The sequence below is a fragment of the Zonotrichia albicollis genome, chromosome 30 (assembly GCF_047830755.1).
Source record: "Zonotrichia albicollis isolate bZonAlb1 chromosome 30, bZonAlb1.hap1, whole genome shotgun sequence".
Taxonomy (NCBI): domain Eukaryota; kingdom Metazoa; phylum Chordata; class Aves; order Passeriformes; family Passerellidae; genus Zonotrichia; species Zonotrichia albicollis.
Genome location: NC_133848.1, coordinates 5,202,030 through 5,224,140, shown reverse-complemented (window position 1 = coordinate 5,224,140; position 22,111 = coordinate 5,202,030). Strand labels below are relative to the sequence as shown.

Sequence of the window (22,111 nt, the reverse complement as noted above, 5' to 3'; positions counted from 1 at the left end):
TTAAACCTTGGCACCAAAATATTCCAGAGTCCAACCTCAGCTCCTTGGATTTGGGCAGAACAAGAATGGCAATCCAGACATTCCTTGGAGCAGCTCTTGCAGGCTTACAGGTGGAGCAGGGATCAACCACGGCTCAGCTCTGCCCCAAATCCCTCCAGCCCTGGTTCTTCCCAAAGCAGGGAAGAGATCTCAGTCCCAACCCAGAAACCCTTCTGGTTCCTAAATCCTTTATTTGCAAGTGGTTGGCCACTGCTTTCCATACAAAACCAACAAAAATCCAGTAAAAAGGAGCTTGGAAAAGCTTCCAGAGAAACAGGAGGAGGTGGGGAGAGGGAGGAAAATTAAAACTATAAAAACAAATGGGGGGAAGAAACGGGGAGGGAAGGGAGGAGCAGGGCGTGGCCCCCAGCCCTTGGCAGGGGTGGGAATGTTGATCCCAAGGGCTGGGCAGGGATGGGGAGCAGAGGGTGCCCCCCCTCTCAGGGCAGGGGTCCCCGCAAGGGCCCTCGTGGGGGGACCCCCGGGGGTCTCTGGGCCGGCCGAGGGGGCAGAGGGACCCTCTGGTAGCCGTAGGGGGGGGGCCTGGGGGGCCCATTGTAGCCGTGGGGCGGCATCAGCGGGGGGGGCCCGCGGAGCCCGTGGTGCGGCAGCGGCCCGGGGTGACCTGTGGGGACAGGGGGGTCAGTGATGGGGGGAGAGAGACCCCAAAACCCTTGGGGGAACGTGAACCACCAGCCCAAAAACACCTCCCAAACTCCCCTGGTAGTGCCTACCCCACCCACACCCAGGGGTGCCACATGCAGCAGCTTGGCAAACACTCCCCAAATTCAGAAACTGCCCCAAAAACAGGGGGGGTCAGTGAAGGGGGAGGAGAGAGACCCCAAAAGCCCTGGGGGAACGTGAACCACCAGCCCAAATCTCCCTGGAGGTGCCCACCCACACCCAGGGGTGCCCCCCCAGCTTGGCACACACTCCCCAAAATCAGGAATTGCTCCAAAAACGGGGGACAGGGGGGAAAGGACAGAGCCCCCCAAACCCCTGGGGGAACGTGAACCACCAGCCCAAAAACACCTCCCAGACTCCCCTGGTAGTGCCCATCCCACCCCACCCACACCCAGGGGTGCCACATGCAGCAGGTGCCCCCCCCAGCTTGGCAAACACCCCCCAAAATCAGGAATTCCTCCAAAAACAGGGGACAGGGGAGAAAGGACAGAGCCCCCCAAACCACCTGGAGGAACATGATCCAACCCCAAACCCATTTCCCAAAATTCCCTGGAGGTGCCCACCCACACCCAGGGGTGCCACATGCAGCAGGTGCCCCCCCCCCAGATTGGCAAAGAATCAGGAATTGCCCCAAAAACAGGGGGGGGGTCAGTGACAGGGGGAGGGGACAGAGACCCCCAAACACCCTGGAGGAACGTGAACCACCAGCCCAAACCTCCCTGGAGCTGCCCAGCCCATCCCATCCACACCCAGCTTGGCAAACACCCCCCAAATTCAGAAACTGCCCCAAAAACAGGGGGGTCAGTGCCAGGGGGAAACGACAGAAACCCCCCAAACCCTTGGAGAAACATGAACCACCAGCCCAAACTTCCCTGGAGGTGCCCACCCACACCCAGGGGTCCCACATGCAGCAGGTGCTACCCCCCCCAGATTGGCAAAGAATCAGGAATTGCCCCAAAAACAGGGGGGGGTCAGTGCCAGGGGGAGGGGACAGAGACCCCCAAACACCCTGGAGGAACGTGAACCCCCAGCCCAAACCTCCCTGGAGCTGCCCAGCCCATCCCATCCACACCCAGCTTGGCAAACACCCCCCAGAATCAGGAACTGCTCCAAAAACAGGGGACAGGAGGGTCAGTGATGGGGGAGAGAGACCCCAAAACCCCTGGGGGAACGTGAACCACCAGCCCAAACCCATTTCCCAAACTTCCCTGGAGGTGCCCACCCCACCTCACCCACACCCAGGGGTGCCCCCCCAGCTTGGCAAACACTCCCCAAAATCAGGAATTGCTCCAAAAACGGGGCAGGGGGACAGGGGAGAAAGGACAGAGACCCCCGACCCCCCTGCAGGAACATGATCCAAACCCAGCTCCCAAAATTCCCAGGCAGCCCACCCCACCCACACCTACCTTAGTGCCCCCCTCCCAGCTTGGCACACACTCCCCCAAATCAGGAATTGCTCCCAAGACCCCCATGAGCTTCCAGAACCACCCCAAATCTGTGGATATCCCCATGGGGGGGTTACAGGGTCCCAATGAGGAACCCCCTGTGAACACCCCAAAGTGTTGGGGGGGTGCCAGATCCCCCAGATTTTCCTCCACACCCCTCCTCCTCCTCCTCTTCCTCCCCCAAAACCAGACCCCACTCACCCATTGGAGATCCAAAGTGTGGCCCCCGAGGGGGGAGCCCCATGGGGGGGGGTCCTGGGTGTGGCATTCCCGGGGGGGGCCGGGGGGGTGGCTGCCCCCCTGAGCCTGGTGGTCCTGGGTGGTGCTGCCCCATGCCAGGGGGGCCGTGGTGCACCTGCATGGGTGGCATTCCTGGGGGGGGGGGATGGAGTTAGGGGTGTCAGGGAGCCCCCCCAGGAATCAAAACTGCAGCTGGGTTTGGAAATCAGGGGTGCACAGGGGGATTCTGCTGCCAAGAAGGGGTTAAAGATAAGGGAAGCAGCTCTGGGCACCCCCAGGAACCAAAATTCTGGATCTTGAATTCCAGCTGGGTTTGGAAATAATGGGAGCAGAGGGGGATTCTGCTGCCAAGAAAGGGTTAAAGAGAAGGGAAACAGCTCTGGGCACCCCCAGGAACCAAAATTCTGGATCTTGAATTCCAGCTGGGTTTGAAAATAATGGGTGCAGAGGGGGTTTCTGCTGCCAAGAAAGGGTTAAAGATAAGGGAAACAGCTCTGGGCACCCCCAGGAACCAAAATTCCAGCTGGATTTGGAATTCCAGCTGGATCTGGAAATCAGGGGTGCAGAGGGGTTTCTGCTGCCCAAAAGGGGTTAAAAAGAAGGGAACAGAGTTCACAGTAAAAGGAAAGGGTTTGGATGCAAGAGGGTGGGAAAAGATGGAATAAAGAGAGTGTGCAGCCCCGGGACAGTGAGGAATCCCCATCCCTGCAGAATTTGGGCAAGTTCCCAAAGCAATCCAAAGCTGGAGGTTGCCCTGCTCTGACTGGGGCAGTCAGGGTTCCCCCAAACTTCCTTTCTGTCAATTATCCCATTAAAAAACCCCACAAATAAATGATTGTTTCCTCCTGAGCCTGGTTTTCCCTTTCAGGTGTAATTGGCCCTGCTCAGGCCCTGCAGCATCTGTTCCTGGCATGGCCAGAGCAGGATCACACAAAGCTCCCTAATTAGGGTGGCTCTGGAGCCACAGGATCAAACAAATCCCAGAGAATCATTAAACTGCACATTTCACAGAATTTGTGCTTTTGGACGCAGAGCTGAGATGCAGACACAGCTCCTTCTCAGCACCACGGGGCCAAAATGTGGGGAATCAGGGAAAAAAGTGGTTTAATTCAATTATTAATGCCAAAATCAGCTCCTCCCTTCCTGTGTCCCTGCCTCCCACACCTCCCAACCCTCTCCCTGCCCTGGTGCCTCCCAGACAGCAACAAATTCCTGAATTCCCCAGATCCTTCAGCAATCACAACCCCCACTAAGACTGTATTTCACTATTTTGATAATTATCATAAAATTATTGGATGCCATGTGCTTAATTCCTTAAATGGACCAGTCAGTTAATTAGTTCTAATATAAAAATGAAATAATTTATGTTTGAAGTGTCACTGTCAGGGAAGGGAAGGGAAGGGAAGGGAAGGGAAGGGAAGGGAAGGGAAGGGAAGGGAAGGGAAGGGAAGGGAAGGGAAGGGAAGGGAAGGGAAGGGAAGGGAAGGGAAGGGAAGGGAAGGGAAGGGAAGGGAAGGGAAGGGAAGGGAAGGGAAGGGAGAAAGGAGATGAGAGAGAAGGGAAAGGAGAAAGGAGGGGAAAGGAAAAGGAAAAAAGGAAGAGAAAGAAAGAAGAGGAGATGGAAAGGAGAAGGAAGGGAAAGGGAAAGGAAAGGGAAAGGAAAGGAGAGAGGAGAGAGAAGGAAGAAGAGAAAGGAGAAAGGGAAAGGAAAAGGAAAAAGGGAAGAGAAAGAAAGAAGAGGAGATGGAAAGGAGAAAGAAGGGAAAGGGAAAAGAAAGGAGAGAGGAGAGAGAAGGAAGAAGAGAAAGGAGGAGAAAGGGAAAGGAAAAGGAAAAAGGGAAGAGAAAGAAAGGAGAGAAGATGGAAAAGAGGAGAAGGAGAAGAGAAGGAAAGGAGAAGGAAGTAGACAAGAAAGGGAAGGAGGAGAGGAGAAAGGAGAGAACAGCCACCAAGAGGAGGCTCCGCGGCCCCGGCAGCCCCGTACCTGGGTGGTGCATCCCTCCTGGCGGGAAGGGGTGTGGGTGAGGGGGGTGCCCCCCGGCAGGGGCAGCTCCCGAGGGGGGCCCAGGGGCTCCGGCACCCGGGGGCATCGGCGGGGGGGGCATGGCCGGGGGCATCCCGGGGGGCAGCGCCCCCGGCGGCGGCACCGGCGGCGGGAACGAGCCGGGGGGAGGCAGGCCTGAAACACAAACGGGAAAATTGATGTCACGGGCAAATTTCGTGAAAAATCCTTTTGCTGGGATATTTTAATATGTTCTAAATTCTATATTCAACTATATGTTCTATATAGAATATAGAATATATCTCTATAAAGAATATAGAATATATATTCTGTATGGAATTATTATTCTATATACTCTATATTCTATTATTATCTTTGTAGCATTCAGTATTTTTTTGTATTCTGTCGTATAGTATCTATTAGTATAGTATACTATTTTTATATATTCTAAATTCTCTATTCAACTATATATTCTATATAAAATATATAAATTTTATATAGAATATATTTTATATCTTCTATATTCACCTATATTCTTTAGTATAATATAATGTAATATAGTATATGACAGAATATAAATGATATGATATAATATAATATATTTGTATAATACATAATATAATATATTATATATACTAATATTATGTAAAATATATATTATATTATATTATATTATATTATATTATATTATATTATATTATATTATATTATTTACTTGGCAGTGTCACCCACCTGGCGGTGTCACCCTCCTGGCGGCGTCACCCACCTGGCAGCATCACCCACCCTGTCACCCAACTGGCAGTGTCACCCATCCAGCGGTGTCACCTATCTGGCAGTGTCACCCACCCTGTCACCCACCTGGCAGTGTCACCCAACCAGCAGTGTCACCCACCTCGAGGTGTCACCCACCCGGCGGTGTCACCCACCCTGTCACCCACCTGGCAGTGTCACCCACCCGGCGGTGTCACCCACCCTGTCACCCAACTGGCAGTGTCACCCACCCGGCAGTGTCACCCACCTCGAGGTGTCACCCACCCGGCAGTGTCACCCACCAGGTGGAGTCACCCTCATGGCGGCGTCACCCACCTGGTGGTGTCACCCACCCTGTCACCCAGCCGGCGGTGTCACCCACCCTGTCACCCACCTGGCGGTGTCACCCACCTCGAGGTGTCACCCACCTGGCGGCGTCACCCACCCTGTCACCCACCCGGCGGTGTCACCCACCCGGCGGCGTCACCCACCCGGCGGTGTCACCCACCTGGAGGTGTCACACACCCAGCAGTGTCACCCACCTGGCAGTGTCACCCATCCTGTCACCCACCCTGTCACCCACCTGGCGGTGTCACCCACCTGGTGGTGTCACCCATCCTGTCACCCACCTGGTGGTGTCACCCACCAGGTGGAGTCACTCTCATGGCGGCGTCACCCACCCGGCAGTGTCACCCACCCTGTCACCCACCTGGCGGCGTCACCCCCGGCCCCAGCGCGGTCACCACGGGCGTGGGGACGGTCGGCGGCGGCGGCGCGTCGGCGAAGAGCTGGTGTGGCCGGTCGGCCTGGGACAGCGGGTTCTGCGCCGCCAGCAGCCGCTCGGCCGCCGAGCCGTGCCGCTCGCCCTTGGAGTCCTTCTTGAAGGCGTAGGACACGGTGATGGGCCGGTTGCACAGGTACTGCCCGTTCATGGCCTCGATGGCCGCGTCCGACGCGTCGAAGCTGGCGAAGTTGATGAAGGCGTAACCCTTGGAGTTGCCCGTGTCGGGGTCCCTCATGATCTTGGGGGTCTGCAGGATGACGCCGAAGGCGCTGAAGGTGTCGTAGAGCAGCTTCTCGTCGATCTCGGGGTCCAGGTTGCCGATGAAGATGTTGGCGCCCACGTCCAGGTTCTTGTTGTGGGCCGAGGCCTTGTTGACGCGGATGGGTTTGCCGTAGAGCTTGATCATGTTCATGATCTTGATGGCGTAGTCGGCGTCCTCCTCGCTCAGGAACTCCACGAAGCCGTAGCCTGGGGGACCCCAAAAGGGCTCAACACACCTCAAAGGCATCTCAGGGGGGACCCCAAAAGGATTTCAGCAGAGAAACCCTGGACAGGAATCCTGGACCCCAAAAGCATTTCAGGACAGAAATCTTGGAGAGAAATCCTGGACCCCAGAAAGATTTCAGGACACAAATCCTGGACCCCAAAAGGATTTCAGCAGAGAAACCCTGGACAAAAATCCAGGACCCCAAAAGGATTTCAGGACAGAAATCCTGGACTGAAATCCTGGACCCCAAAAGGATTTCAAGAGAGAAACCCTGGACTGAAATTCTGGACAGGAATCCTGGACCCCAAAAGGATTTCAGGACAGAAACCCTGGACTGAAATCCTGGACTGAAATCCTGGACCCCAAAAGGATTTCAAGAGAGAAACGCTGGACTGAAATCCTAGACAGGAATCCTGGACCCCAAAAGGATTTCAAGAGAGAAACCCTGGACTGAAATCTTGGACAGAAATCCAAAAGATTTCAGCACAGAGATGCTAGACCCCAAAAGGACTTCAGGACAGAAACCTTGTGCAGAAATCCTTGACAGAAATCTTGGACAGAAATCCAAAAGATTTCAGGATAGAAATCTTGGATCCCAAAAAGATATCAGGACAGAAATTTTGGATTACAAAAGGATTTCAGGACAGAAATCCTGGACCCCAAAAGGATTTCAGGACAGAAATCCAAAAGATTTCAGGACCAAAATCTTGACCCCAAAAGGATTTCAGGACAGAATCCCCCACACACACCCCCACCTGATTTAAAACTCCAGCTCACTGAAAACCCCATTAATTACTGACTGAAACCCCCGATTTTATTTTAATACCACTTAATACTTGATTAAATCCCCATTTCATTTAAACCATGGCACCCCCGTGTAGGAATGTGCCCCTCCCATTGATGGAGTGGGTAAATTATTCTTTGTCTGCTAAAAAAGGGAAAAAAAAGCTCAGAAGTTTCTCTCCTCAATTTGTACAAAGACACCTCATAAGGCTTTAAAGATTTCACCTAAGACTTAGGGCTGCCAATTAGATAGAGGCCAAAAAGTCCCACCTAAGTAATTCATTTAAAAAAAGAAGAGAAGAAGGGAAATAATTGCTTTTTGAGAAGCTTAGCTAAAGGAAGAACCTGTTACCCTTAGCTCAGCTTTTTCTCTGTAAGAGCTTTGTTATTTCACCTTTTTTTAACCTTTTTTCTGCTTCCAACACCATCTCAAAACCCATCCTGTTAATTTTATGTAGCAGAGCTATCTCAGGTGTGAGAAATTCTGAGAGCTCATAAAACCCAGCTCGAAGAGAGGGCCATCTCCTCGAGGGCCAGAGGATGATCCCCTTTTTCCACACTTTCCACACCCCAATCCCAGCCCCGGCTCGGCGCTTTCGGGCTCCCTCACCCTGGTGCTGGCCCGTGACCCGGTCCTTGGGCATGTGCGTGTTGACCACGGGCCCTGCCTGCAGGAACAGCTCCCAGAGCAGGGGCTCGCTGACCTTCTCGTCCAGGCCCCCCACGTACACCGTGGCATCTGCGAGAACCGAGATCAGAACCGGGACCCCCACAAACCCGAAACCCCTTCCCCCGAAACCCCTTCCCCATCAGCCCTTAATCCACGAGCACCCAACCCCTCTTTTGCCTTCGTGAATAAACCACAGCCCACCAGAACCCCGGAGCTCCCCCAGCGCCTCCCTCCGTGTCTCAGGGAGCCCAAAATCCCCTCCAGCCCTTCCAGGATGCACCAAGGACCCCTCATCCCCCTCAGGATGTACCCACAGCACCCCCCCCCACGATCTCCACACACCCCGCACGCCCCCGGCGCGCCCAAGGCCTCCCCAGCGCCCCCGCGGTGTCCCCGTGAGTGCCCCCAGCGCTGCCCCAGCCCCGCCGTGCCCCCGGTGCCGCCGGGCCGGTCCCGCCGCTCCCACCCTGGTTCCTCTCCGAGATCGGCCCCGCCGCCATCTTATCCCGCTCCCCGCGCGCGGCGCCGCACGCAGGCACGCACGCGCGTGACGTCAGCGCGCAAGCACGGCGTCAGCGGGAAGGGACCGGAAGTGGTGTCTTGAGGGGAAGGCGCGGCCGCCATCTTGAGTGTGGGCGGGGGGGCCGCTGCCCTTCCTTCTGTCGTGACATGGACCTTCTGTCGCGACATGGCCTTTCTCTCGCAACACTGCCCTCGCAGCCAGGAGGGCCCTCAGTACCAGAGGTCCCGGATCTGGGCTCCCGCAGTGTTCCCATCCCCATTCCAGTCCCCATCCCTGAGCTCCTGGAGCCTCATGGAGGCAGCACAAATTTAATGGAAAACCGAGACCCCCGCAGCGTCCGCCTGGCATAGGGTACACGTCGGGAGCCGCCGCTCCGCAATTCCCGGCAGTGCCAAGCGCCCAGAGGTAGCCGGGGCAGCTGTGGGGAGCACCAGGGTGTTCAAAGCCCCCAAGGCCCCAGCGATGCTGGGTGGGCTCCGGTGTCCTCCGGGTCTCAGTGGGGTCTGCGCAGGTTCCAGGCACGGAGCCGCTCCTGGAGCAGCTGCAGCTCCTCGGTCAGCCCGGCCAGGGATGGGGCCAAGCGGCCACGCTGCAGGGAGAGCACATCCAGCACAGGGTGGGGACACAGGGCAGGGGACAGGGATGGGGACACGGGGACCAGAACGTGGGTGGAGGGTTCATAATGGGATAGGGACACAGGGGTGGGAACACGGGGCTGAATGTCCAGTGCAGGACAGGGACATAGGGTAGGATGGATAGACATTGGGTCTGTCTGTCCATCATCCATCCATGGATAGACATGGGGTCCGTCCATCCATCCATCCATCCATCCATCCATCCATCCATCCATCATCCATCCATCCATCCATCCATCCATCCATCCATCCATCATCTATCCATCCATCATCCATCCATCCATCCATCCATCCATCCATCCATCCATCATCTATCCATCCATCATCCATCCATCCATCCATCCATCCATCCATCCATCCATCATCCATCATCCATCCATCCATCATCCATCCATCCATCCATCATCCATCCATCCACCATCCATCCATCATCCATCCATCCATCCATCCATCCATCATCTATCCATCCATCATCCATCCATCCATCCATCATCCATCCATCCACCATCCATCCATCATCCATCCATCCATCCATCCATCCATCCATCATCTATCCATCCATCATCCATCCATCCATCCATCCATCCATCATCTATCCATCCATCATCCATCCATCCATCCATCCATCCATCCATCCATCCATCCATCCATCATCCATCATCCATCCATCCATCCATCCATCCATCCATCCATCATCCATCCATCCCCTGATGGACACAAATCCATCCTCAGCCCCAACCCAAACATCAGGACAGGGCTGACACCCCCCAAACTCGGACCCCCCAACCCAGGCCCCCCACCCCATCCGCCCCGTGCCTCAGTTTCCCCGTACCTGTTCCTGGGGCAGCCCCCTGAGGTAGCAGCGGTGCCAGAGCCGCACGCAGGGCCCGGCGGTGCAGGGCAGCAGCAGCCCCGGGGGGGGCTGGCACGATGTCCCCAAGAGCCCCCCCAGTGTCCCCTGGCTGCCCGAGGGGGACCCCCAGAGTGGGGGGCGCTGGGGGGGGCGGCTCCACCAGGGCAGGGAGTGTGGGCACAGGGAGCCCTTGGCCAGAGCCAGCACCAGCCTGGGCTCCCCCCACGGGCAGGGCTCTGCGGGCTGAGGAAGGAGAAAAAGAAAACTGGGATTAGGAAAAGTTAGGGGGCAACAAAATGGGGAAAAATCCCAGTCTGGGATTTTCCTTTGAAGGCAAAACAGGAGGAAAAATAGGGTGAAAAACAGGAAAAATTAGGGGCAACAAAAAGGGGGAAAAATCCCATTTTGAGATTCCCCCTTGGAGGGAAAACAGGAGGAAAAATGGGTTGAAAAATAGGAAAAATTAGGGGCAACAAAAAGGGGGAAAAATCCAGTTTTGGGATTTTCCTTTGAGGGGAAAACAGGGAGGGGAAAAATGGGGTGGAAAAATTAGGGGTAAACAAAATGGCGGGAAAAATCCCATTTGGGGATTTTCCCTCAAAGGGAGAACAGGGGAGGAAAAATGCTGAAAAAATAGGAATAAAAGGGGCTGAAAGCAAGAGGAAATGGGGGAAATCCCAGGGATTGAGGGAAGAAGGGAGGGTGCAGCCCCACTCACCGTGCTGGGGGTCGGGGGCCCAGCAGGGCCCGGGGGTCCCGCGGGGTTCCGGAACTGCTCCCGCTGCTGCCGGCTGTAGCGGCGGCCCCAGGCCCACACCGGGGGGAAGCTGCAGGGGTTGGGGTGTCCCCTGTGCCCCCCGGGCTCCTGCCAGCCCCCCATGGGCCGGTAGGTCTGGCTGGGGAGCCGGGGCTGTGAGGGGAGGGTTGGGAAATCAGTGCCGTGTTTGGGATGGGGAAACTGAGGCACGGAGGGGGGAAAGAAGGGGTGAAATGGGAGATTTGGGGTGCCCAGTTTGGAATGGGGATGAAGAAACTGAAAGTGAGGAGAAGGAGGGGTGAAATGGGAGGGTTTGGGGATGCCCAGTTTGGAATGGGGATGGAGAAACTGAGTGTGAGGAGGAGAAGGGGTGAAATGGGAACTGAGAGTGAGAAGAAGGGGTGAAATGGGAGGGTTTGGGGGTGCCCAGTTTGGAATGGGGATGGAGAAACTGAAATTGAGGGAAAAAGGGGTGAAATGGGAGATCTGGGGTGCCCATGCCCAGTTTGGAATGGGGGTGGAGAAACTGAAATTGAGGAGAAGGGATGAAATGGGAGATCTGGGGGTGCCTGTCCCCAGTCTGGAATGGGGGTGGATAAACTGAGAGTGAGGAGAAGAAGGGGTGAAATGGGAGGGATTGGAGGTGCCCAGTTTGGAATGGGGATGGAGAAACTGAAATTGAGGGGGAAAAGGGGTGAAATGGGAGATTTAGGGGTGCCTGTTCCCCGTTTGGCATGGGGATGGAGAAACTGAAATTGAGGGGGAAAAGTGTGAAATGGGAGGGTTTGGGGGTGCCCAGTTTGGCATGGGGGTGAAGAAACTGAAATTGAGGAGAAGAAGGGGTGAAATGGGAGGGTTTGGGGGTGCCTGTTCCCAGTTTGGAATGGGGATGGAGAAACTGAAATTGAGGAGAAGGGATGAAATGGGAGATTTAGGGGTGCCTGTTCCCTGTTTGGAATGGGGATGGAGAAACTGAAATTGAGGGGGAAAAGTGTGAAATGGGAGGGTTTGGGGGTGCCCAGTTCAGAATGGGGATGGAGAAACTGAAACTGAGGGGAAAAGGGGTGAAATGGGAGATGTGGGGGTGCAGCCCCGCTGCCCTGCCCTCACCAGGCTGCTGCGGCCCCGCTGGCGCTGGCAGCTGAAGCGGAAGGTGCTGCAGTCGGGGCTGAAGCTGCTGTCGTGCAGCGCCAGCAGAAACGCCTCGGTGAAGCCAAAATGTGCAGGGAATTGCCACAGCAGCTGCCACGTGCAGTCCAGGAAGAGCAGGAACACGGGGGCCTGGGGGAAATGGGGATGGGGTGGGGTCACCTCCTCCTGGGTTAGGGATGGGACAGGAGTGGGGGTCTCACCTGCCAGTGTTTGGGTTAGAGATGGATGGGACAGGAGTGGGGGTCTCACCTCCCCTTGGGGTTAGGGAAGGTACAGGAGTGGGGGTCTCACCTCATCCCAGGGTTAGGGAAGGTACAGGGGTGGGGGGTCTCACCTCCTGCCAGGGCCAGGATTAGGGTCTGTGGGATAGGAGTGGGGGTCTCACCTCCTGCCAAGGGTAAGGGGATCCATGGGACAGGAGTGGGGGTCTCACCTGCCAGTGTTTGGGTTAGAGATGGGACAGGAGTGGGGGTCTCACCTCCCCCCAGGGTTAGGGATGGGACAGGAGTGGGGTTAGGGTTAGGGTCTGTGGGACAGGAGTGGGGTCTCACCTCCTGCCAGGGTTAGGATTGGGGTCTGTGGGATAGGATTGGGGGTCTCACCTCCTCGCGGGGGCTGTGGGACAGGAGTGGGGGTCTCACCTCCTGCCAGGGCCAGGATTGGGGGCTGTGGGATAGGAGTGGGGGTCTCACCTCCTCGCGGGGGCTGTCCTGGCACAGCAGCCCCAGCCTCCGTGGGAAGGGGTGCCCGGCTGCCACCCACTCCCTCTGCACCAGGCTCTGGAAGCCGGGCAGGGAGCGGGCGTGGGGGTCCCCCAGGAGCTGCACCAGGGAGGCCAGCAGGCAGTTCAGGTCCCGGTCTGAGGGCTCTGGGGGGACAGAGTGGTGAGGGGGGGTCCCCTTTGCAGCCCCCTCCCATCCTTTTCCAGTCCCCACCTTGCAGGATCACAGAGCAGCGCTTCCCTGCCAGCAGCGACGCCACCTCTGCTGCTTTTCTCAGGCACGAGCTGGGGGGCAAAAACGGGTTCAGGGCACCCCAAAATGTCACAGTCACACATCTGGGTGGCTCATGCACCCACCACAATGCCCCCAGCACCCCACGGTGCCAGGTGGGCTGGGGGGGGACATTCCACCATGGGATTTAGGGTGAGTTTTCCCTAAAATACCTCCCTGCACCCCAAAGTCCCCTTGTCCCCTGCTCACCGCACATGATCCAGCCACCGTGTCCCCTCCAGGGCCGAGAGCCACTTCTCCTCTGCCACTGCACCTGCATCCCACGGGATGGGGGTTCAGAGGGGGGGAATCCCAGCCCCCCCAGTGGGTTTGGGGGTCCCCAGTGCCCCCCTGGTGTCACTCACCTGGCAGGCAGAGCGCCCTCAGCCTCAGGTGCGCCAGCTGGATGTCAGCCAGCGTGGGCAGCTCGGCCGTGTCAGCCAACACACAGGGCCCACGGCCCCCCAGCAGCAGCTCCTCCAGGCACCTGGGGGGCACAGGGAGCCCTGGGTGGTGCCAGCCCGGGGGCACAGGGAGGTGCCAGCCCAGAGGAACAGGGAGCCCCAGGTGAGGCCAGGGCAGGGGCACAGGGAGCCCTGGGTGGTGCCAGCTCGGGGGCACAGGAAGGTGCCAGCCCAGGGCACAGGGAGGTGCCAGCCCAGAGGAACAGGGAGCCCTGGGTGGTGCCAGCTCGGGGGCACAGGGAGGTGCCAGCCTGGGGGTTCAGGGAGGTGCCAGCCCGGGACCCCCAGGTGGTGCCAGTCTGGGGGGCACAGGGAGCCCCAGGTGAGGCCAGCCCGGGGCACAGGGAGGTGCCAGCCCGGGAGCCCCAGGTGTGGCCAGGCTGGGGGCAAAGGGAGCTCCAGGTTGTGCCAGCCCCAGGGCACAGGGAGGTGCCAGCCCGGGAGCCCCAGGTGTGCCCAGGCTGGGGGCACAGGGAGGTGCCAGCCTGGGAGCCCCAGGGCACAGGGAGGTGCCAGCCCAGGGCACAGGGAGCCCCAGGTGAGGCCAGGCCAGGGCACAGGGAGCCCTAGGCAATGCCAGCCTGGGGGCACAGGGAGCCAGCCCTGGGCACGCCCTCAGCCCCCACCCCAGCCCCTGGCACCCACCTCACGTCCTCGCTGCCCGGCTCTGAGGCCGGGTGGAAGCTGGCAGCTCTCAGCAGGTGCCCCCCGCCCGGGTGGTGCCAGCACAGGCGCTGCAAGAGAAACGGGGTGACACCCCCAGCTCCCGCAGTGCCCCCCACCCTGCCCGGCCCTGCCCAGGCACTCACAGGCACCCGGCGCTCCTGGAAGTGGCCAAAGGTTCGCTTGAGGTCGTGGTCCAGAAGCCCGCTGGGCACCCAGAGGTACTGCGGGAGGCTGTGGGAAGGCGGGACACGGGCTGGGGTCCCCCCAAATCTCCGGCGCCGTTTGGGGGGCTCAGGCAGCGCTGGGGGCCGTACCTCGGGGCCATGTCGAAGCGCTCATTGACGGCGCTCACCCTCCAGCCCGCAGCGCCGAGACGCTGCAGCTCCTCCTCCCAGTCCCGCAGGCTCTCGAAGAGCAGCGTGGTGGAGGAGCCTTCATCCTCCTCCTCCTCCTCCTCTGGGACGGCTTCCCCAGGGCTGGCCCAGCCATCGGCAGCATCCCCCAGCCTCGCGGCCGCCTCCCGCGCCTGTGCGATGGCGTTGGCCACCTGCGAGGGCAGCCGGGGTGGGCTGTGAGGGGGGAGCCCCCCGGGTACCCCAGAACCGCGGGGTACCCCAGAGTGGGGGTCCAGCCCCTCTGCCCCTCCCGGGCGTACCCGGAACGCCTGCGGGGCCAAACCGTTCTCGGGGAAGGAGAAGCGGAGCAGGCGGAAATCCCGGCAGAACACGGCGAGTTCCTCGGGGATGAACTTGAGGGTGGAGGCGGCCGTGAGCACCTTGGGCTTGGAGAAGCTGCTGGCTGCGGTCGGGGGGTGAGGCGGTCAGGGCTGAACCCCGAGAGCCGCCCGGCTCATCCCGCGTGTGTCCCCAGGTGTCCCCAGTGTCCCCCGTACCTGCCACCAGTTTGTGGATGCAGGGCAGCGCCACCTCGTCCTCAGGGCGCAGGAGGCCACGGGAGCCGGGAGCCTGCGGGAGAGTGGGGAGGGCTGGGAACTGCCCCGAGTGTCCCCCAGGCCCGGGAGGGGAGCCGGGGATGGATCGGGGGTGGGACATCTGCACCGATGTCCCTTGTCCCCGCTATGTCCTGCAGTGAGGAGCTCCCCGGGTGAAGGATCTGCAGTCAAGGAGCCGGAGTGGGCTGGGATGGAGCTGGGATGGGAGGCAGGGGTGCGGTGGGGCTGAGCCGAGGGTCGGGGTGCGGTGGGGTGGGGTCGGAGTGGGATCGGGATGTGCCGGGATGGGGTCGGGATGTGCCGGGATGGGGTCGGGATGGGATCGGGATGCGCCGGGATGGGATCGGGATGTGCCGGGATGGGATCGGGATGTGCCGGGACGGGGTCGGGATGTGCCGGGATGGGGTCGGGATGTGCCGGGATGGGGTCGCGCCGGGGCAGGGATCCCCCAGGGCAGGCGGCGCGGGGCCCCGCGGTCCCGTTCCCGCTGTTCCCGGTGTTCCCGGTGTTCCCGGTGTTCCCGTCGCACCTGGCCGGGCACGAAGGCGAGGCGCCGGTTGGTGCAGAGCAGCGTCCCCGGGACGGAGCCGCCGCCGTTCCCGCGGCGCCGCCGGGCGCCCGCCGCCTCCTCGAGCACCCGCTCCCCTGCGGGGACCGACACTGGGTGCGGGGCTCCGAGCGCCCCGAGCCCCCCAGAACCCCCGGCCCCGGTCCCGGCCCTACCTGGGAGCGCGGGGAAGGGCGGGCGGCGGCCGCCCGGGGCCCCGCTCATGGCGCAGGGACTTTGGCCGGGCGGGCCCGGAGCGCCGGGGCCGGAGCGGCCCGGGAAAGAGCCCCGAGCGCCCGGCCCGGCTCCGGCATCCCGCCCTGCACTCCGGCATCCCGCCCTCCCCTGGCATCCCTGCCCCGCCATCCCGCCCCTCGGAGCCCGGCGTTCCGCTCATCCCGGCCCCGCCGATCCCGGCGTTCCGCCCCGGTACCGGCGGAGGGAAAGGGGGGCAGCCCGGGAGCTCCGCGGGCGGACGGGGACGGGGGCGGCCTGAGGCACCCCGAAGTTCACTGTTGGGTCGGGGGTACAGACCCCACGGCCACCCCTCGGGGACGGGCGGGTCTGGGGTCTCCAAAGAGGGGGAACCCCCAAACCCCGGCAGCAGCGGAGCGGGAGGGGCGCGGGGCCCCTCCCGGGCACACGGCGGCGGCAGAGGCTGCTCGGTGACTCACGGCACAAGCACGGAGCCTTCTCCTCCCCAGCCAAGCCGAGCCAAGCCGGCCCCGTCCCTCCCTCGCCGAGCCCGCAGCGGGCAGCAGGTGGATGGCGGCCCCAGTGCCACCTGTGCCACCCCCCGGTGCCACCCGTGCCACCCCCCGGTGCCACGACACCTCCGGGCACCCCAAACCCGAGGCAGCCAAATAAATCCTGACACAACCCAGGCACACAGAAACTCCAGTTCCAGCTCTCGTTCCTGCTGTGTTTCCCCCCAGATTTTTGGGGCAGTGGCAGCTTTGGAGGCTGCAGTTGGTGCACCCCAATTTTCCCCCCGCAGCAGAATCACCTGGCAGAGGTTCCCGGGGCTGGGAAAAGCTTTTGGCAGATGAGAGGAATTTCCTGGAGGCTTTGAGCCCGGACGGGGTCAGTCGGGGCCATGGCAGGAGGGAAGATCCTGGAGGAAAATCATCAGAGGTGGAGCTGGGCACGGAGTGTCCGCCCACAATGCCCGGAGGAAGGAAAAACAGAGCTGGGAGAGAAAATCCCAGTGCCAGAAATCCCTTGGGAAACTGTGCTGGGGTCCCACCTTCCAACCACCCCCAAAACTTTTTCATTTAAAGCTTCAGCATCCCTGTGGCCCGTGCTGGGATTCATCCCTGATTTTGGAGCCTCAGGTACCAAAGGGAGCCCTGGGATGCAGGTGGGGAAAAGAGCAGCAAGGACAGACAGAAACAGGGAGGGAGGGGTGTTTGAGGCTGTTGTTTTTTAAATGAAAGCCAAGAATTAGTAGCAAAATGGAATCACACAATAAATAATATAAATAATAACCCCAAAATCCCCAAAGAATTGGATGGAGAAGGGGATGAGGAGCAGCCCCAGGAGGGGATTGGGGATGCCCTGAGGGCGAGGGGATGAAGGAGCCTCAGGTGCATCAGCTGAAGGTTTTTATTGTCAATGAGTCTGTGGTGCCACAACGAGGCCACAGGTACAGCCCAAGTGCAACGCTCTGGCCCTGTTCAGGAGGCCAAATATCACCAATTAATCTGGAATGAATTAAAAAAAAAAAAAGGAGTTTTTTTGTGAATAAACCACTGCAGAATTAATTCAGGTCACTCAGTGTCGCGTTAGTGAGACCCAAAGCTGCCCCGGCCTCCTCTGCCGAGGGTGAATCTCATTTAATAAAATCAAATCAAATCTCATGAACGGGTTTTACACACGCTGAAAGACAAAGTTTTCCTCCACCAGGATCAATTGGAATTCCAACCACACCAGTTAAGTGCACTTAGTTTGACCTTGGGGTCACACCACAGTCTCCCCATGGAAAAATCCCTCCTGGGGGCAGGTTTGGTGCTTCTCCTGCAGTTTTGGGGTTTTTTTCCCTCCAGCACTGCTGCTTTTCCTGCAGGTTTTTTGCCTTCTCCCCATCCCCACCCAATCCAGCCTCCACTGGGATGGAGCTCCCCAAAAAGGAGAGAAATTCCCCCAAAACCTGAGTGCTGAAGCATCAGCTCCCCCTGCCCTCCCGTGCCCTGGGGCATCCCTGCTCCACAGGACATTCCCAACACCAAAACAAAGCTGCTGCTCCAATTTTGGGGAAAAATAAACATCAGAACGTGGAATTTAAACCAAGAGCCCATAAATAGTGAAGGGTTCGGGTTGGGTTTTAACCATCTCAGCTTCAAATTTGGGGTGAACCAAATGGGGGCAGAGCTTGTGCTGTTTAACCAGCACTGCACGGCCCTGCCTGGGGTTGAAGTCCATTGGAATTCCTGCATTTTGAGGGAGAAATGTGGAATTTGTTCCCAGGTAAGAGGAGCCAGCTGGAGTGGGTGTCACACCCTCCCCTTCCCACAGCTTCAGCCACGCTCGGGGATTTTATAAAACCGGGGAAAACAACACTGGAATCAAACCATCCCTGGGCTGTCTGAAATTTGGATTTGAAAATCTGCACACAAGGAGCTTTGCTGGGCTGGACTCAAAATGTTGGGATCCCACCAAGAAAGGCCCAATTTGGGGGCATTTAGGTGTAGGAAAGGCCTTAACTCTGGGGTTTTGGGTCTAAATGAACACTTTTAGGGCCAAGTGTAAGGCGTGGGGTGATGCCCGAGCTCACTTCCAGCTCCTCTTCCTCATCCCCTCTCCAGGCAATGGCCATGGGCAGGAAGGCGTTGCATAGTTCGATTCCTTCTGGAAAATCAACCCAAAAATAGAAAGGAGGGAATGTTGTAAAGCTCTGGCTGAAGGACACAACTCCTGTTTTATTTCCGTGTGGTGGGAAATGCTGCACCTCACTCTGTGCAGGACCGGGTTTGGGAGCTGCAGTCACCAAAACAACCCCAAGGAATTCTGTGCAAACATCGCAGTGCTAAAGTGAATCCCACCCTGGGAGCCAGGGGGCCGGGATGGGGTCAGGAACAACACGTGGGAGGAGGATTTTACCTTCTTGTTCTGCTTTTTTTTAGCCCTGTTATCAAAAAATATGGATTAATTCCGCAGCCTAAAGGTCAGTTGGTGGCTCAGCACAACGGAGCCGAGTTAATGAGGATCAGAGGTAGTACAGAGTAGCTGTGCTCAAGTAGGAGTTACACGGGGCTGGGGGGGCTCTGGGACCCCTTTCCAGTGGCTTTTCCTGGGGGATTTGCCCCAGGCTCACTGGGAATTCCTGGCAGGATCTCCTGTGGGCTGGGGGTTCTGCACAGGAAGAGAAACCTCCAATCCCTCGAGCTCTGGGAGTCCCCCCTGCCCAGGAAGAGTTTAAAAAGAACATTTTAAAACCAGAGTTCAGCTCATGGGGAGGAGAGGAGGGGACAGAGCCCTGAGCCTGTCCTGGTGCTCACAATCACCCAGGACTGGGTGGGGGGCGTCCAAGCCACCTCACCTCATCAAAGTCCAACTCCAACACGGTGTCGCTCAGTACCAGCAAGAAGAAATACAGAATAAAACCAGTGTTAAAAAACTCCATTAAAAGCTTTTGTGACTCTCAAAATGGGGTATTTCTGCTCCGTCCCAGGCGGTCAGGAAGTGGGAAGGACCTGGTGGGAGCTGCTCCCCCTGCCCACTCCCAAAGCTTTGGTCTGGTTTATTGAGTTTCTGAGGAAATTCTCCCCCCTCACCCTGTGCTCCGAGCCGAGCAGCCCCCCTGGGAATCCTTCTCCTCCCCTGCAGGGGCTCCAGGAACTCGGGGGCTGCTTTCCCTGCTCTCTCCCTCCTGCACCCATCAACGCCACCAGCCCGTCCCAGCTGGCCCAACGCTGCTCCCACCTCCTGCAGAGCGCGAGAGGAGCGTGGCTGGGTGTGAGAAACCAAACTGCATCTCTGTTATTGCATCCCCCACGTGCCAGGGGTCCGACGTGCACAGGGGGAGCTCAGAACCTGTGCACCAGCGCCTCCCTCTCCCTGCGCCGCAGCTCCTCCTTGTAACAGCACGAGCAGAAATTCCCGGTCTCTGGGTGTCCGTAAAAGCTGCAGTTGGGCTGTTTGCACTTGGTCTGCTGGATGTTGTAGAGGCCTTGGCTTCTCATTTTCTCCGCCGTTCCTCCCTGCTCCTGCTCCAGCAGCTCCCGGCAGCCGTTGCTGTGCGGGGGCAGGAGGCAGCCGGAGCCCTCGCGCTCGGCGGGGAGCGGAGCCCGGCTCTCCATGTCCGTGGGGGAGAAGCGGCCCAGGGGGGCAGGCGCGGGTGGGCAGGGGCCCAGCCGGCCCTGGTGGTGCCGGGGCAGGGTGGCATAGGGGGGGAGGCTCCCGCAGGGCCCCCCCGCCAGCTGCCGCCGGCCCTCGGGACACGCGGGTGGGTGCAGCCCCTCGGCGCTGCCCATAGAGGGCCTGGGGAAGGTGAAAACGCCGGAATAGCCGGCTGGAAAAGCAGCGAGTTTAGCACCCACGGCCGGCTCCAGGGGCTGGGGGGGGTAGCTGGGGGGCGGCGGGCAGAACGCGGGGCCCGGCATCGCCTCCTCGCTCCGCTGGGCGCCCGCCTCCCCCTCCGGCCTCTTGGCCGCGGCGGCGCCGCCCAGCGCCTTCTTCTCGGCCTCCTTCTGCCTCTGCTCCGCCAGGAACCGCTCCTCAGCGTCCAGGAGGTACCTCTGGATCATCTCCTCCTGGAACTGGTGCCGGGTGCTGGTTTTGAGGTGGCTGGCGAAGATGAACTTGCGCTCGCCCTGCATGGCGGCGCGCAGGATGCTCAGGCTCAGCCGAACGTCGCTGCTGTACTTGGAGGGATCCGAGGGCTTCTCCAGGGCTGCTTTACCCGCACCAGGCTTCTCTGCAGGAGCCGAATCTCCGGGGGAACATTCCTCCTTGCTGTCCTTCCGTGCCTTCAGCGATCCTTTCTTCTTCTTCTCCAGGGTGTCTCCCTGCCCGTTGCTCACGCCGCCCTTGACGCCTTTGCTGTGCATCAGCCCCCCCATGTTCTTTTTTAGTTTGCTGCCCAGAGTCTTCCCGAAGCTTCCCAGCTTGTTGGCTACCGAGTCTGCTCGTTTTTTATCCTTCTCCTTCTCCTTTTCCCTCTCTTTCTTTGGTTTCTCCCTGTCCTTGGCTGCCCTGGCGCCCCCGTTGCTGGCAGAGCTGCTGCACACCGACTCCTTGTCCGACTCGCCCGACTCCGCTGCCGAGCGAGCGTCGTCGCCCGCCGAGGCCGTGGGGGACTCTGGCTGAGCCAGGGGCGCCTGGGGAGGGAGCAGAGACAAAATATCAGAGTCTGGAAACCGCTCAGGTAAAGATTCCCAGGTGGAAGGTGAAGCAAAGGAGGTGGCGTGGCTTGGAACGCTGAGAAAGGCGTGTCCCCAATGCATCCTGCACACCCCTAAACATCCCCGGGGCACCTTTGCAGCCTGAGACAGTCCAGGACCTTATGGTTCTGTTCTGTGATTCTCTGATACCTCCACTTGCAAATCCAGGGAGATTTCAGGGGTAAAAATCCAGGGAGGAGGAGGAGGTTGAGATTGTCCCAGTCTCGAGGTGGCCACAAACCAACAGCTCCCATTTGTTTGGAGCATGGGGGGTCCCTGAGGGGCTTCTGGGTCATGTGAAACTGAAAATGGACACGGAAAGTTCTGGGGAAAAGGTGCCCACACGCAAAACTGAGCCACTTCCTGCTCTCTGGCAGAATCAGCCGCAATTCCTGTGGGCACAGAGCCCCCAGGTGAGGCCCTACAACAGCTTTCCTGCAGAGAGGAGGGGTGAATAATTCATAGGTAAAGAAGATCCCCCTGGTGCCTTTACCTGCATGTCACAAGGCAACGTGATCCATCTGACATTCATGTAGCTGTGCAGCAGGTGCAGTTTGGCTTCCAGTGACAGGGTCACGCTGGCATTGGAGGGGAAAGGCACAGGTCAGAGCCATTTCCCACCTGGAAACATCTCCCCCCATATCGACATTGTTCCCTGTGTTGTGTATTGAAATGGGGCTTTTCCAAGGGTACAAAAGGGATAATTGTGAAGTTTTCCTTTCAATGAAAACCCAAAGGGAGAAATCAAATTCCTCAGTGTTGGAATCAAAACGTTTCTACCTCAGCCACAGGAAGTGCTGGGACCAAACCATGGTGAGATCTGAGGCCCAAAGCCTCACCCAGACCAGACATGATCTGGTGGCCGCCACCCTCCCCATTCCAGGGACCCACAGCACAAGGATCTGGTGGCAAATTGAAAAATTTGTGCACATTTTTTGTGCTGCTATCACAGGAGATGCTCCCCTGCTGTTGATGCCTTGAGCCACACCCAGCCCAGAGCTCCAGGATCTGGAGCATCATCACTCAGAGGTGGAACAAAGGTTGTGAGATGTCACAGCCCCACCCAAATCACATCAAAATGAAGGGAAAGCTGAACAGGGCCATTCCCTGGGCACAGCTTTCACCCAGCACCAACCTGGCCAGCTTGACATTGTCACTGTCATCCTTCCCCCACTGCCACTCCTTGCCCGGGTCCACGGCGAAGTGCACGGGGAGCAGTTTGTGCTCAGAGTCCGTCAGGGGGATCACAGCTGCCAGAAACGGGACAGGAATGTCACAGAAATGTCACAGAAATGTCACAGAAAT

The 22,111-nt window shown here is 58.8% G+C and overlaps 3 protein-coding genes across 5 annotated transcripts in view; all 3 read right to left on the bottom strand.

The window, feature by feature from the left end:
• Window positions 1-210: 210 nt before the first annotated feature.
• On the bottom strand, window positions 211-8,503 carry SF3B4 (splicing factor 3b subunit 4). Its single transcript, XM_074529313.1, has 6 exons — window positions 8,351-8,503; window positions 7,825-7,953; window positions 5,870-6,412; window positions 4,393-4,587; window positions 2,370-2,540; window positions 211-664 (listed from the first exon to the last, which is right to left on the bottom strand). Exons 1-6 carry the CDS (start codon window positions 8,382-8,384, stop codon window positions 480-482), a joined length of 1,257 nt encoding a protein of 418 aa, XP_074385414.1. The 5' UTR covers window positions 8,385-8,503; the 3' UTR covers window positions 211-479.
• A 198-nt stretch (window positions 8,504-8,701) lies between these two features.
• MTMR11 (myotubularin related protein 11) lies at window positions 8,702-16,878 on the bottom strand. Of its 3 annotated transcripts, XM_074529311.1 has the most exons (15): window positions 15,602-15,806; window positions 15,408-15,523; window positions 14,819-14,891; window positions 14,582-14,724; window positions 14,241-14,473; window positions 14,070-14,157; window positions 13,906-13,994; window positions 13,162-13,283; window positions 13,007-13,070; window positions 12,740-12,810; window positions 12,497-12,672; window positions 11,763-11,933; window positions 10,614-10,805; window positions 9,875-10,138; window positions 8,702-8,996 (listed from the first exon to the last, which is right to left on the bottom strand). In XM_074529311.1, exons 1-15 carry the CDS (start codon window positions 15,789-15,791, stop codon window positions 8,901-8,903), a joined length of 2,088 nt encoding a protein of 695 aa, XP_074385412.1. In that variant the 5' UTR covers window positions 15,792-15,806; the 3' UTR covers window positions 8,702-8,900. The 3 variants fall into 3 exon arrangements, with proteins under 3 accessions (XP_074385412.1, XP_074385411.1, XP_074385410.1); XM_074529310.1 differs by lacking the exon at window positions 15,602-15,806 and adding an exon at window positions 16,432-16,878 and having other exon boundaries at window positions 14,241-14,724; XM_074529309.1 differs by having other exon boundaries at window positions 14,241-14,724; window positions 15,408-15,793.
• Window positions 16,879-17,016: 138 nt separating this feature from the next.
• OTUD7B (OTU deubiquitinase 7B) overlaps window positions 17,017-22,111 on the bottom strand; it is a 32,847-nt gene continuing 27,752 nt past the window's right edge. The window contains exons 10-12 of the mRNA XM_074529308.1: window positions 21,942-22,056; window positions 21,300-21,384; window positions 17,017-20,743 (exon numbers count right to left, since the gene is read on the bottom strand). Of these exons, the coding sequence (XP_074385409.1) occupies window positions 19,451-20,743; window positions 21,300-21,384; window positions 21,942-22,056 (1,493 nt within the window). The 3' untranslated portion in view covers window positions 17,017-19,450. The remainder of the gene's footprint in view (window positions 20,744-21,299; window positions 21,385-21,941; window positions 22,057-22,111) is intronic.